The 14230-nt window shown below is 38.2% G+C and overlaps 1 protein-coding gene across 1 annotated transcript in view; it reads right to left on the minus strand.

Moving 5' to 3' along the window:
• Chc (clathrin heavy chain) overlaps positions 1–14230 on the minus strand; it is a 496589-nt gene that overhangs the window by 373438 nt on the left and 108921 nt on the right. Inside the window, exon 6 of the mRNA XM_090369802.1 lies at positions 2293–2406. Within this exon, the coding sequence (XP_090225928.1) occupies positions 2293–2406 (114 nt within the window). The remainder of the gene's footprint in view (positions 1–2292; positions 2407–14230) is intronic.

Below are 14230 nucleotides of genomic sequence, written 5' to 3' on the forward strand. Positions count from 1 at the left end.
AAGGCCCTCTTGCCACCAGTCCACAGTGCCTGCAGGAATTTATATCTTTTTGTATCATAACCCCCAAATTCGTTCCTTTCCTTCACCATTTTTATCCCCAAATAACCCCCGAATTCCTTCCCTTCACCACTTTATCCAGCAGTGGTGACAGAAGTTAACAGATTCAGCTGGAAATATCTATGGCACATTAATCAGGATAAGGAAGCTATTCCTCTATTTAAATGCACACAAAGTTTTACTTTTGTAGTTTTCAAAGTGATGTGTTTTTGAGAATTAAGTTAAACATGCTGATATAACTGTTGATAGAATTGACAAAACACAGTAACATTCTGCAAACGTATTAAGTTTTATGGAAGTGAAAATGGAAAGAATAATGCAGGCAGTTCCCGCTTTACAAGTTTTTGCTTACGAGTTTGAGCTTTTTTTTTTTTTCAAATATCAGCAAAATCGAAAATATGAACCTTAACTGCAATAAAGAAATGCTAAACATTCATAAATACAGCATTTAAAACCAGCTGCATTATACAATACAGTACTGCCATGTGTGTGTTTGCTTGTTCAGGCAGACAAGGTCATCACACTGACACATAAAGCAGTTACCACACTGGCATTACAAAGAGTGGTTGCATTGCTCTTCATTTTCACTGTCTTATTTCAAATTTATCCCCCCCTTAAGGGGGATAAATCTGAAGGGCGTTTGGAATAAACTATCCTCAGTGCATTGATAATTTAAGAATTAAGAACCCAGCAGTGATTGTACAAAATCAAACAAAAGCGATCATTAATTTTGTTAATTATTCACTGTTCATTAATATTATTCACTGATCTGCTTCAAGCACACAATGGAGAACTCACAAATAAAGAACTTCTTGAAATGACAAAATGTGAAGAAGTTGAGGGAGGAGAAGACTTAACAGCTGAAACTCGTTTGTTCCTTCACTCTCAAGGAACTTGACAAAGCTTTACAACACAGAAAAAGCAATTAAGATTTGAGTCAGAAGATTCAAACTGAGCTCACTAGAAAAGCTGCTACATATTTAATAAAATGTTTATGCATGCTATCTTAAAATTTATTTATTATTTTTTTTTTTTGGTAGTTATTGGTGCATCGGCTTCTGTGGCCATAGTGCACCTCCCAAGGTTTTTTGCAGTACTTTGATCCAAGCCCGAGACGGGATTCGAACCCGCAGCCTTTGGGTTGCCAGGCAGGCGCTTTACCCACCCGGCTAGCCCGGTCGGCCATGAAATTTATAAAAAAAAAAAAAAGAAAAGAAAAAGAAGACTGTCTTGGAAACAAATGACTTGAGAAATTTTTGAAGCCTACGACTCCTTGTGTATCCACCAAATAAACAAGTGATGAACCATCAATGAGTGTGCATTTAGTCGATGATGATAATGAATAAACATTCTTTAACATTTGTATGCATAAATAAATTCTTTATTATTATAATTTGCTTGATTTTAAAGGATACACTTCTTTGGATAAATAAATCATTGTTTAAGCATAAACTATTGTTTTGTTGACCTTTAATTAACATTACTAAGGTCAAATTTAATTGAGAACATAACCCCTCTTTTGAACATTACTAATGGAAATAATCTAAGGGAAATAAATACCAGCTTTGAGTTTTCACTTTACGAGTGCACGCTAGAACAAATTAATTCTTAAAGTCGGGAACTATTTGTAGTTTCATTGTTATTATATTCCTGTTCATAGTGTTTCCCCCCACCCCATAGGAATACATTTTTATTATGTTGAAAATATCAACTGCAAAATAACAAAGTTTAAATTTTTCATAAAAATATATAATTATATTTAATAAGTACTTCACTTTATGTAAAAAGATCGAGCATTAGTATGCTGCAAAGATAAAAAAAAAAAGTAAAATTGGTGGGCTTTTCAGACCCCACACGTCTGTTACCATCATGTGTACCATCCAATACAGGGTTAATTGTTGACACTGCTACTACATAAGTTATTTTCAGGTTGCTATTTTCCAAGTATGACTAAATTTTGCAGCCCCGAAGGTGTACTTTATTAGCAATGGCCATTAACCACTTTTGCAATCTGCAAATTTTGACATCACACTCTGCATTCCTTTATTAATGCCACTTAGCACAGACTTGTTCCCCCCCACTTAATAAGATAAGAACCTACAAGTCATCTGCAAATTAATAACGCAAATTATTAATGCAAATTAAACACGAATAATGCAAATTATTCCTTACATGTGCAACAATTAATGTTGCACATGTAAGGAATATTATACAATAAAACCAAAATTTACTTACTTGCATGGCTACTGGAAAATCATTTTGGGCTTCTGGAGGAAAGAATACATCTACAGCTTTCTTTGGGTAAGGCTGGTTCCCTGCTGGAGGCTGGCCAACTTCTATTATGTGTAACTGCAATGATAATTTGTAATATAAAACTCAATGTAACTGAATTCTATTTTACAATTATCTCAATCCAGAATTTTAATTTAGATGCATTTTTAAATAAAACTGGAAATCTGAAAATTTAAATGTACTCAATTTATTAAATCATTTTATTTCATATGCTTAGTCTGAAGCAGACTATAGGTTTGTAAAGTCTGTTACAAACCTATAGGCTTAGCCTCACTTGTGTTGTCTGAATAACTTAGGAAACAATACAATATGACTAGGCATACAGCTGAAAGAGTTACAAAATTAGAATATCATAATCTGTTTTCAAAACAGACTATGCTTGACACTTCCATGGTTTCAGTATTAGTAAAACAACTTCAGTTGGGTATGAGGTTATTACCGTGTTGCCAAGATTTTTGCAGCTCCGGTGAATAAATTTTTATTTATATTTAGTCGTTTTATTGACTTAATTGTTACACAAAATTATTTTCTATAAGTAGCTTTATAGTTCTAGTCGAGCTCCATAGTTTATTTTGAATTTAGATAGCGATTTTTAAAGTTAATACTTAGTGTCCGTAGATTTTACGTTTGTAACTTGCAGTCATTGTTATACAATACGGAATAGCATAACGTAAATCCCAAACTTCATAGCATAAGGTCTAAAGTAAAACTAGATAGCGAATTACGTAGCACTGTATTAGAAATCTGTTAGATTAGTATTATCAATTAATCAGTAAAATTCATTAATCTTATTAAATAACACTTAAATGGAATCGTGACCCAGACTAGAACAGCAAACAACAGGCACAAGGTAACAGGAGTGCTGTGGCTCAGGAGAGAAAGGAAGGAAGCGATTCTCCAATGCATCAGTCTAAAAAAAAATGTGTGGAATGTGAAATGTTTGCAGATCTTTCTAGAACAGGACTTGATCTAGCCAAGGAGGATGTGTTTGCGTATACTAGGTTGAGAAAGTGAAGAAATCAGGCACCAACTCAGCATTGTGATGGGAGTCTATGGGAGTTTGAGGTGTAGAGTAGATGCCCTCAAAGAAATTAATGAGGGCCTATCAAGCTCTCAGCTGCCCAACTCAATGCCAGAACTCACTCCTCTGCATCAGGCAATACAGCTGCAATCTCCAAGCAGAATGTGCTGGTCCCACAGGAATTAGTTATTGTCTGTGACTACTGTCAGGGAGACAGGGATATTATGTAAAAAAGATAGGTGGAACAGGACCAAGGTATGTCTCTGCCAGTGGTGAAAGTTGATGATGTTGAGTAAATATCTTTTAAGGGCACAAAAGATATTACTGTACACATTGGCACTAATGACCTTAAGAGTAAGAGATCTGCAGATTTACTTAAGTACAGGTCAATGCTGAAAAAAAAAAAAAAGTAGCAAGTTAAGGTTGAATTTGAAAGTGTCTGCAATTCTGCCCAGACACAATAGGAGGGAGTATATGATGAGAGCCTTGTAAATAAATTAGGCCCCGGAGAGATTGTGCAAAGCTCACGAGGGTAGAATTTTTTTCAGCTTGATCTGTACTTGCTAACAAGAGAGTGCTTCTACAGGGATGAGATACACTTAAAAAGAAAGAGTGCAAGAATATTTGCTGATGCTATCGAGGCAGTGTTAGGTGGATTGGAAAACTGCAAGCTTGGAAGGATCCACAAAAAAAGATTAAGAGTAGCTGCAGGCAGAGGCAAAAGTGATTCTTGCACTTCTATTGTAATGAGCAGCAGCCTAGAGAACAAATTGCTGGGGATTTCAAGAGCTGCTGGGAGTCATCATGGAACAAGTAAATACATGGGCTGTGTCAGGGTAACTAAGAGTAAGAATAAGTGCATGTATACTTGCATGTACACCAATGCTAGAAGTATAGTAAATAAATTTGATGAATTTGAAGTGCTGATCAAGACATCAAAGGCAGATGTTGTTGGTATATAAGAGACATGGTGTCACATAGATATAAGCAGTATAGAATTTGGGGAGTACAATGTGTATAGAAAGGATAGACACAGTAAGGGAGGAGGGGTTATGCTATTAGTTAATAAACAAAATCTAAGAAAGTGCATCCAGTTGACATGGGTGGACAGTGCAATATTGAGTCTGTTTGGTGTAACATAAATGCTGGGAAAGAGAAAATGAAAGTATTAGTGTGTTACAGGCCTACTGACTCTGATGAATACAATGAACAGTTGCGCAGAGAAATGGTGGGCCAGTAAATCAGAATGTCCTGTAATGGGGGGGATTTTAACTTACCAGATGTTGACTGGAACTTCAATTGGTCTCTCACATGCTGGCAAGACTTTTGTGGATTTACTGGCGGATTGTTTTCTACAGCAACATGTTTAAGAGGTAACTAGAGGGAGTGATCTGATCTGATTATCAGCAGTGATTATTTGCAGATAAAGGAACCACTAGGTGACAATGATCACAGTGTAATGATGTGGGATTTATTAGAGATATAACTACCATTAAGGGAAGGGCTTTTGTTTTCATAAAGTTAACTACACTGGTCTCAGACAGTTTTTAAATTCTATACAGTGGGATCAACTGATGATGTTACCAACAGTGAATTCTAAATGGGAAGCCTTCAGGGACTTAACATTCAGACCTAAATGGATGTCAGATTAATTAATGAGGCTCGGGGCAGAGAAGAAAAATGAATTTGATGCATATAAATTATCAGGCGACACAGAAGCCTACAGCACATATAAGTTGATCTGTAATCAAGTCACAAAGCAGGTTCGGCAGGTCAAGGCAGATGAGAACTCTTTGGCATAGGATGCAAAGAAAAACAGCAAAGAGTTCTATACTTGTGAACTCTAGAAGGGGATGAATCAGATTAGTCCACTTAACATAGATGGTTCGACTAGTGATGATCCTGCTCAAGTAGCTGTTAAACTGAATGAGTATTTTGCATCTACATTCACACGAGTTATTCAAGGAGGGGAATGCCAGAAGTTTATCAAACTCTAACAGAAAGCCAAGTGATTCTGTAATAACTAAGAGCAAAGTGGAGGACAAATTGTTGAAGTTAAACATAAAAAGGCACCTGAGGCAGATGGAATCTATCCACCTAATATTGAAGGAGGCAGCAAGGGAAGTAAGCAAACCCTTAGCCATAATTATGAGAGCATCCTTAGATTCAGGAGGTCCCCATGGACTGGACATGTATCCCCAATTCACAGAGGGGGTGCAAAGGGTGACACAAATAATTATAGACCTGTTAGTTTAACTTCTGTTCCGGGGAAAATAATGGAGTCACGGGTTAAAGAGGTGATACGGGATCACCTAGACAAGACTGCAGTAATAGTTCAGACACAGCATGGGTTTGTTAAGGGGAAGTCTTGTCTGACCAATTTTATTGGATACTATGGGGGGATACAAGGACTAATAGATTAACAGTAGCCACTGGCAGAGGTGAAAGTGATTCTTGCACTGCTTCTATTGGAATGAGCCGCAGCCTGGAAAATAAGATGCAGGATATTTCAGAGACTGCTGGGAATCATTGGGGTACAAGTAAACACATGGGTTGTGTTAGGGTAGCTAAGAAAAAGAACAGGTGCATGTATACTTGTGTGTACACCAATGCTAGGAGTTTAGTAAATAAATTTGATGAATTTGAGGTATTGCTCAAAACATCAAAGGCAGATATTGTGGGGATTTCAGAGACGTGGTGTCACACAGATATAAGAAATGCAGAACTGGAATTTGGGGAGTACAATGTCTACAGAAAGGATAGACAGGATAGGAAGGGAGGAGGGGTTATGCTATTAGTTAAAAAAACACATAAAATCCAAGGAAGTGAAGCCAGTCGACATCGCTGGACAGTGCAGTGTCGAGTCAGTTTGGTGTGACATAAGCATTGGGAGATCAAAATTGAGAGTAGGAGTGTGCTATAGGCCTGATGACTCTGATGAGTATAATAAGAAACTGTTCGGAGAAATAGAGTGGGCCAGTAAATCAGAGAGTCTTATAATGGGGGATTTTAATTTCCCAGATATTGACTGGAATTTGGGGGCTGGTCACTCACACAGTAGCAAGGCTTTTGTGGATTTATTGGATGATTGTTTTCTACATCAGCATGTTCGGGAGGCAACTAGAGGGAGTAATACTCTTGATTTGATTATCAGTAGTGATTCTTCATGCATTAAGAATCTGCAGATAAATGAACCACTTGGTGGCAGTGATCACAGTGTGCTGAAGTGGGAGTTACTCAAAGAGGTAACTACCATTAGGGGTAAAGGGAAGGGGTATTGCTTTCGTAAAGGCGACTACAATGGACTGAGACAGTATTTAAATTCTATACAGTGGGATCAACTGATGATATTGCCAACAGCAAATTCAAAATGGGAAGCATTCAAAGAACTTATCGTGGAAGCTACTAGGCTTTACATACCAACTAAGAAATATTGTTCAAGGTTTAGGCCTAAATGGTTGTCAGATGAACTAATGAGGCATATGGCAGAGAAGAAAAATGCATGGGATACATACAAATTAACACGTGACACGGACGCCTATGATAGATACAAGTTGATCTGTAACCAAGTTACAAAGGAGGTTAGGCAGGCGAAGGCAGATTACGAGAGATCGTTGGCAAGGGATGCAAAGAAAAACAGCAGAGTTCTTTACTTATGTAAACTCTAGAAGGAAGGGGATGAATCAGATTGGTCCACTTGAGATCGATGGGTCAACTGTTGATGACCCTGCTTGGGTAGCTAACAAACTAAATGAATATTTTGCATCGACATTCACACATGAGGAGTTATTCAGCGAGGGGAATGCCAGAGGTGTATTCAACTCTAGCAGTAAGCTAGAGAATCTTGTAATAACTGAGAGCAAAGTGGAGGAGAAATTGTTGAAGATAAACACAAGAAAGGCACCTGGGGTGGATGGGATCTATCCAGTTATATTAAAGGAGGCAGCAAAGGAGGTAAGCAAACCCTTAGCCATAATTATGAGAGCTTCCTTGGACTCAGGGGAGGTACCCATTGACTGGAGATGTGCAAATGTGACCCCAATTCACAAAGGGGGATCAAAGGCTGACACAAGTAATTATAGACCTGTGAGTTTAACTTCTGTTCCCGGAAAATTAATGGAGGCACTGGTGAAAGAAGCACTGCAGGATCATCTAGACAAGACTTCAGTTATAGCTAGGACACAGCATGGTTTTGTTAAGGGGAAGTCTTGCCTGACCAATTTGATTGGATACTATGATGCAGTCACAAAAGAACTGGATGCAGGGAATAACTTTGATATTATATACTTGGATCTTAGAAAGGCTTTTGATACTGTTGCACATGGAAGACTGCTGCACAAATTGGAGCAGTGTGGCATTGGAGGCAAGTTGCTGCTATGGATAAAGGGGTGGTTGAGGGGGAGAAGACAGAGAGTGGTAATCAATGGACACTGCTCATCGTGGACTAATGTTATTAGTGGAGTCCCTCAGGGTTCAGTATTGGGGCCTTTATTGTTTTCTGTATTTATAAATGATATTAATGATATATCAGGCTTAATGTCCAAGTTTGCAGACGATACGAAGGTTGGCAGGGTTGTCAAGGACACTACTGACACTATGCTGCTGCAACAGGATTTGGAAAGGTTGAGCAGATGGGCTTCGAGGTGGCAAATGAAGTTTAACATTACATTTGTCAAAGTACTACATATGGGAAACAGCAACCCCAGAGCAACGTATCAACTCTGTGGTACTACACTGACAGTGGTAGAGAATGAAAGGGACCTGGGGGTGGTGGTGCAGGCAGATATGAAGTTCTCTGAGCAGTGCAGACGAGCTGCAAGAGTAGCTCATGGTGTATTGTCAATGATATATAGGAATTTTTCTAGCAGGGATAAGGAGGTGATTATTCCCTTGTATAAGGCAATGGTCAGGCCACACCTAGAGTACTGTATACAGGCCTGGAGGCCTCATTTCAGGAAGGATGTAGAGCTGCTGGAACGAGTACAGAGAAGGGCAACTAGATTGGTGAATGGGACAAAGGGGTTCTCTTACGAAGAAAGGCTTAAGTTTTGCAAATTACAGTGTCTGGAAACTAGGCACCAGCGGGGTGATCTGATAGAGGTGTACAAAGCCTTGAATGGTTTGAGCATGCTCAATGCTGATGGGATTCTTCCTCTAGCTCAGACAAATCACCTGAGAGGGCATAAATTCAAATTGAGGAAAGACAGATGTAGGATAGATGTCCGGAAATTTGCCTTTAGCCAGCGGGTGGTTGGTGGGTGGAACAGACTTCCATCCCTTGTCGTGGAAGTTGATAGCCTAAATAAGTTTAAGGCTCAGCTGGACAGGTATTTCGAACGAACAGAGGGGTGAAGTGGAAGTGGTTATTTTTATTTATTTATGTTACTTTTTTTTTTTTTTTTTGGCTGATGGTGCATAAGCTTGCTTTCTTGCATCAAATGCCTCTACTAATGCTAATGCTATGTGGTTACAAAGGAATTTTTAAGCTTTTGATACTGTTGCACATGGAAGACTGCTCTACAAATTGGAGTGGTATGGCATTGAGGGCAAGTTGTCTCCCACTCAACCTAACTAGGTTGAGTGGGAGACAACAGAGTGGTAATAAATGGACACTGCTCTATGTGGACTAATGTTATTAGTGAAGTTCCCCCTAGGGTTCGGTGCCGGGCCCATTGTCGTTTTGTGCATTGTTGTATATCAGGCTTAATGTCCAAAGTTGCAGATGATACAAAGGTCGGCAGGGTTGTTGATGACAGTAAAGACAGCATGCTACTGCAACACGATCTAGAAAGTTTAGGCAGATGGGTTGAGAAGTGGCAACTGAAGTTTAACATTGACAAATGCAAAGTACTGCATATGGGTAGCAGCAACCCAAGAGAAAAAGTACCAACTGTGTGGTACTACACTCAAGGAGGTGGAGAATGAAAAAGACTCTGGGTAATTGTGCAGTCAGATATGAAGTTCTCTAAGCAATGCAGATGAGTTGCCAGTGCACGTCATGGAGTTTTGTCAATGATATATAGGAATTTTGCTAGCAGAGACAAGGTGATTATCCCTTTGTATAAGGCAATGGTCAGGCCACACCTGACTTGAGTACTGCATACAGGTCTGGAGGCCTCATTTTAGAAAGTTGTAGAGTGCTTGAGTGAGTACAAAGAAGGTCAACAACGTTGGTGAGGGGAACAAGGGGTGCTCTTACCAAGAAATGGTAAAGTTCGGCAAACTGCAATGCATGGAAACTAGGCACCTGCAAGGTGATCTGATTGAGGTGTACAAGGTCTTGAACAAGCTCAATGCTGATGAGATTCTTCCTCTTGCTCAGATTGCAAACCAGAGGGGGCACAGATTCAAACTGAGGAAAGACAGTCGTAGAATAGATGTGCAGAAGTTTGCCTTTAGCCAGCACATAGCTGATTGCTGGAACAGACTTCTGTTGTTGTGGAGGTTGATAGCTTAAATAAATTTAAGGCTGAACTGGACAAACATTTGGAGAACTGGATGGGTGAAATAGGAAGGCTCTTTTTATGGTTTTTCTTTTTTTTTTTTTCCAGCTGATGCTGTGTAAGCTTGCTTTCTTGCATCATATGCCTGAACTAATTGCTAATGCTTACTTAAAATATACCAAAGGATTCTAGTTTCTTGTAATTCTGGAAACTCCATTCCATGGAAAGGTAACTTCTGAACATGAAATTAATTTTCATTATCTGGTACCCCAAATCAAAATGTATATAGTGTTTTACTAAAACTTGTATATTTATGAAATACAACCATAAAGTAATGATGTGGAGCTCTAGTTATATCATTGACTTTAGTCACATTGCAATAACGTATTACATACTGAATGCTAAAAAACTCTTGGAGAAAAAAGAGGAAAACACTCCATCTAAGATTAGCTAACTAGGCTAACTGCAGCCTTGACTGAAGAGACCTTCAAAAAATTCCTCCAGTTTGACCAAACTCAAACCCAGACCTCTCCAAATAAATGAGAAGTGGCAAAAATACTACACACTAAAATACTGCAATCTACAATATTATAATTAAAAGGCCAGATAAACTGGCTGGAAGTCTGACAACTGGTTAGTCAGGGAGTTTCTGCACATCAACAACTTGGGCATATCTAGGGCTTACAATACCAGTATTTTGGTATTTTTAATTTATAAAACCGGGATACTGGTATTCCAAAAAAAAAAAAAAGCGTTTTTCTCAATAAATTTTTATGACAATTAGGTACAATAAAGTAAGGAAAAAACAAGTACTGTAATTATTGAAGTCATGTTTTAAATAAACTTTTATTGCAATAATAAATTTTCTAAAAAAAAAAATTTTAAAATACAGTTATTCTAAAAATAAAAATATTGTTACTGCCAAATTTAGTTATGTTTAAGCATCCAACACTACCTGTCCGAATAAAATGAGCTGTTAAGAAACATAAGCAATCAATAGTTTGATCATTTAAAATGGATCTAATTTTGGTATATACAATATTTGATTAGTGTCAGAAAATGCCCTTTCGGATTCTATTCTGGCACAGAGATAATCGTAGACGATCTCAGTCCATATTTTCTAGGCTTTGAACTTTTTTTAGCAAAAATAGTTAAGTATTTCATTAATTTCCAACTCAAGTTCATCTTTTAAAATCTCATTGGAGTTGGGCAATTTCTTATTTTAGAAAGAATTTGCGGAACACCGATGTTCTGTTCCATGTTGGTCTTCCATGGTTGAATTATGTTCATCATTTTTCTGAAGGAGAAAAGTTTTATTCAGCGAAGTATAATTTTCACTATAGTATCTTTACTGAGTCTGGGGGGGAGAGATGTTATTTGTTATTTGGTTTTTAGGAGCATTAGCCACTAAGGCCATATTGCTCCCGGAATATGCGGTGGTCATTCCCTTGACCTTTCCGCATCCTCCGCATTTGGTGGTGACGGGCTCGAACCGCGGTCTAATCAAGAAGCGTGTGTTACGCACTGCTGCTCCTTCCCACCTGGCTACGGAGACGCCCAGAGAGAGAGAGAGAGAGAGAGAGAGAGAGAGAGAGGATAAGGAATAGGATAAGAAATGCAGTTAAGGAATTCTTCACATATATAAATGCAAAGAAGAGAAGGACAAACCAGATCAGATCCACATGTAATTGAATGGAATAGTATTAGATAACATAGCTTAGGTTGCAGATGAACTCAAGTTACTTCGCATCGATATTTACATAAAAAACTGTCAATGAGATATTATGGAAGTGAAGTTGAAAAAAAATGTAATTAATGATGCTGAAATTTCAAATGATTATTTAATGAGAACTTTCGCACCTACAGGCGAGTAAGGCTCCTGTGGTTGATGGCATATATTCTATAATCTTAAAGGAGGTGGCAAGTGAGTGCCTTGAATCATTAAGGCTAGTTATGAGAGCATCGCTGGACAGGAGAGATTCCGTTGGATTGGTGTAAATTGGAACATAAAGGCAGTTCTAGGAGTGTAACAGGAAATTACTGACCGGCAAGTCTAACTTCAGTAGTAGTAGGGAAAATCATGGAGGCAATGATCAAGGGTGGAATTCAGGATCATTTAGATGAAAATGGAATTTTGTAGGATACACAGCACGGTATCCTATTTTGTAAAGGGAAAAATCATGTTTAACAAATCTCGTTAGCCATTTTGACAGGTCACTCGTGAGCTGGATTTAGAGAATAATTTCGACCTTGTTTATTTAGATAACAGCAAAGCATTTGACTCCGTCTCACATGAGCAGTTACTTTATAAGCTGGAGCAGGCTGGAATCATAGGGAAAATCCTTAGATGGATAGCACAATGGCTTGAGGGCACCAGGCATGGGGTTGTGATAAACGGTTATTTCTCAGATTGGGTTAATGTTATTCGGTTTTTTTATTTTTTTTTAGGAGCATTAGCAACTAAGGCCATATTGCTCCGGGATATGCGGTGGTCATTCCCTGACCGTTCCGCATCCTCCATATTTAGTGGTGACGGGCTCGAATCCCGGTCTAATCAAGAAGCATATGCTACGCAATGCTGCTCTTCCCACCTGGCTACGGAGGCGCCTATTGGGTTAATGTAAAAAGCGGGGTTCCCCAGGATTAGTATTGGGACCACTGTTGTTTTTGATTATCTTAAATGACATTTATGAAGGGATATAGGGTGTGATGTCTAAACTTGCAGATGATGTAAAGATCAGTAGAGTAGTTAATGATCACTACCAAGCAGAGCTTCTTCAGAGTGACCTAGATAGACTTCCGGGATGATCAGAAAAGTGGCAGCTATGCTTTTAATTCAGCAAAATGCAAGGTCTTACACCTGGGGAACAGCAACCCCAAAATAACTTATACACGTGGAGTTGAACTAAAGTCAGTAGTGGAGGAACGGGACTTGGGAGTTATGATATAGTCAGACATGAAGTTGTCGGAGAATTGTGGACGGGTTACAATGTTGCATGGTGTTCTATCGATGATTTATCGAACATTTGCTAGTAGAGATAAGGACGTCATAATCACATAAAGGCGATTTTTATAACCTTTGTGTGATTGGATTATAAACTTTTTTAAATTAGTACCGAAAAACCGGTATTTTTGTAACAATACCGGTATTTGAATACCGGGAAAAGTGACCAGTATCCCGGTATTGTAAGCCCTAGGCATATCATACTAATGATTATTAGTAATGGCCACCCACTTTAATTTGGATCAGCTTTGTCACCTGAATTCCACACATCAAAAGGCTTATTACAAGGTTGTTGCATGTCACCAACACTTTTCAAAATTTATATCAACATCTGCCTAAGATCCTGGTCAAAAAAATGCAATAAAATGGGACTGCCGATTAAAAAGAACACCTATATTCACAACTTACTTTTTGCAGACGATCAGGTGGTGATAGTACAAGACTTAGAAGATGCAGACTATGCATGTCGTCAATTGTTTGAGGAATATAAACAATGGGTCTAAAAATCAATTTCAGCAAGACTGAAATATTGTCTTCAGGATCAGGACACGTTCTAAATATTGCAGGTTTTAAAATCAAACAAGTCGATAAATTCAAATATTTGGGATCAACCTTAGAAAGTGATGGATCGTCCCAAGCACAGATCAATAAGAGAATTGCAGATGGTATAAAGGCTGTTGGCATGTTAAACTTTCTGTGGACAAAAATATCCTAAATAAAACAAAAACTTATATTTCAAACAATTGTACAAAGTCTTCTATTGTATGGAGCAGACATCTGGACATTGAATAAGCAAGCAGAAAACAAATTGCTCTCCACAGAAATGGATTTTTGGAGATGCTCAGCAGGAACTTCTAGAAGAGACAGAAAATGGAACGGAAACATAAGAGAGAAAATGGAAGTGAAAAAGACTATTATTGACACTATCAAAGAAAAGCATCTAACATGGTATGGACATGTAAAACAGATGCAAGAAAACAGATATCCAAAGGCAATCCTGGAATGGATACCTCCTGGAAGACCTAGAAGGACATGGATGGATGGAGTACGAGAGTGCATGACAGCCAGAGGCTGAACCGACCAAGACACCCTGAACTACACTTTATGGCAGGAAAAAATTCCTACCAAGAAATAACTTGTAGGCTGAGGAAACCGATTGTAAATGGAAACACTCCTCTTGAAGAAGTAATGGTCATATGATGCAAGGAAGCCTATGGCTTATGCTACACCAGCCAATAAAAAATAATAATAAAGTAAAAAATAAAATAAAACAAATAAAATATGGTCAACTGCTTGAAAACAGATTTCAAGAAATATGAGTAATAAATAATTTATTATACAGTGATCTTTTGCTGTCTGCAGATACTGTCATGACAGATATATACAGGGTGATTCGCTACCAGTGTGACAAAC

Source organism: Mastigoproctus giganteus, chromosome 3 (genome assembly GCF_048544385.1).
Source record: "Mastigoproctus giganteus isolate SK-2022 chromosome 3, ASM4854438v1, whole genome shotgun sequence".
Taxonomy (NCBI): domain Eukaryota; kingdom Metazoa; phylum Arthropoda; class Arachnida; order Uropygi; family Thelyphonidae; genus Mastigoproctus; species Mastigoproctus giganteus.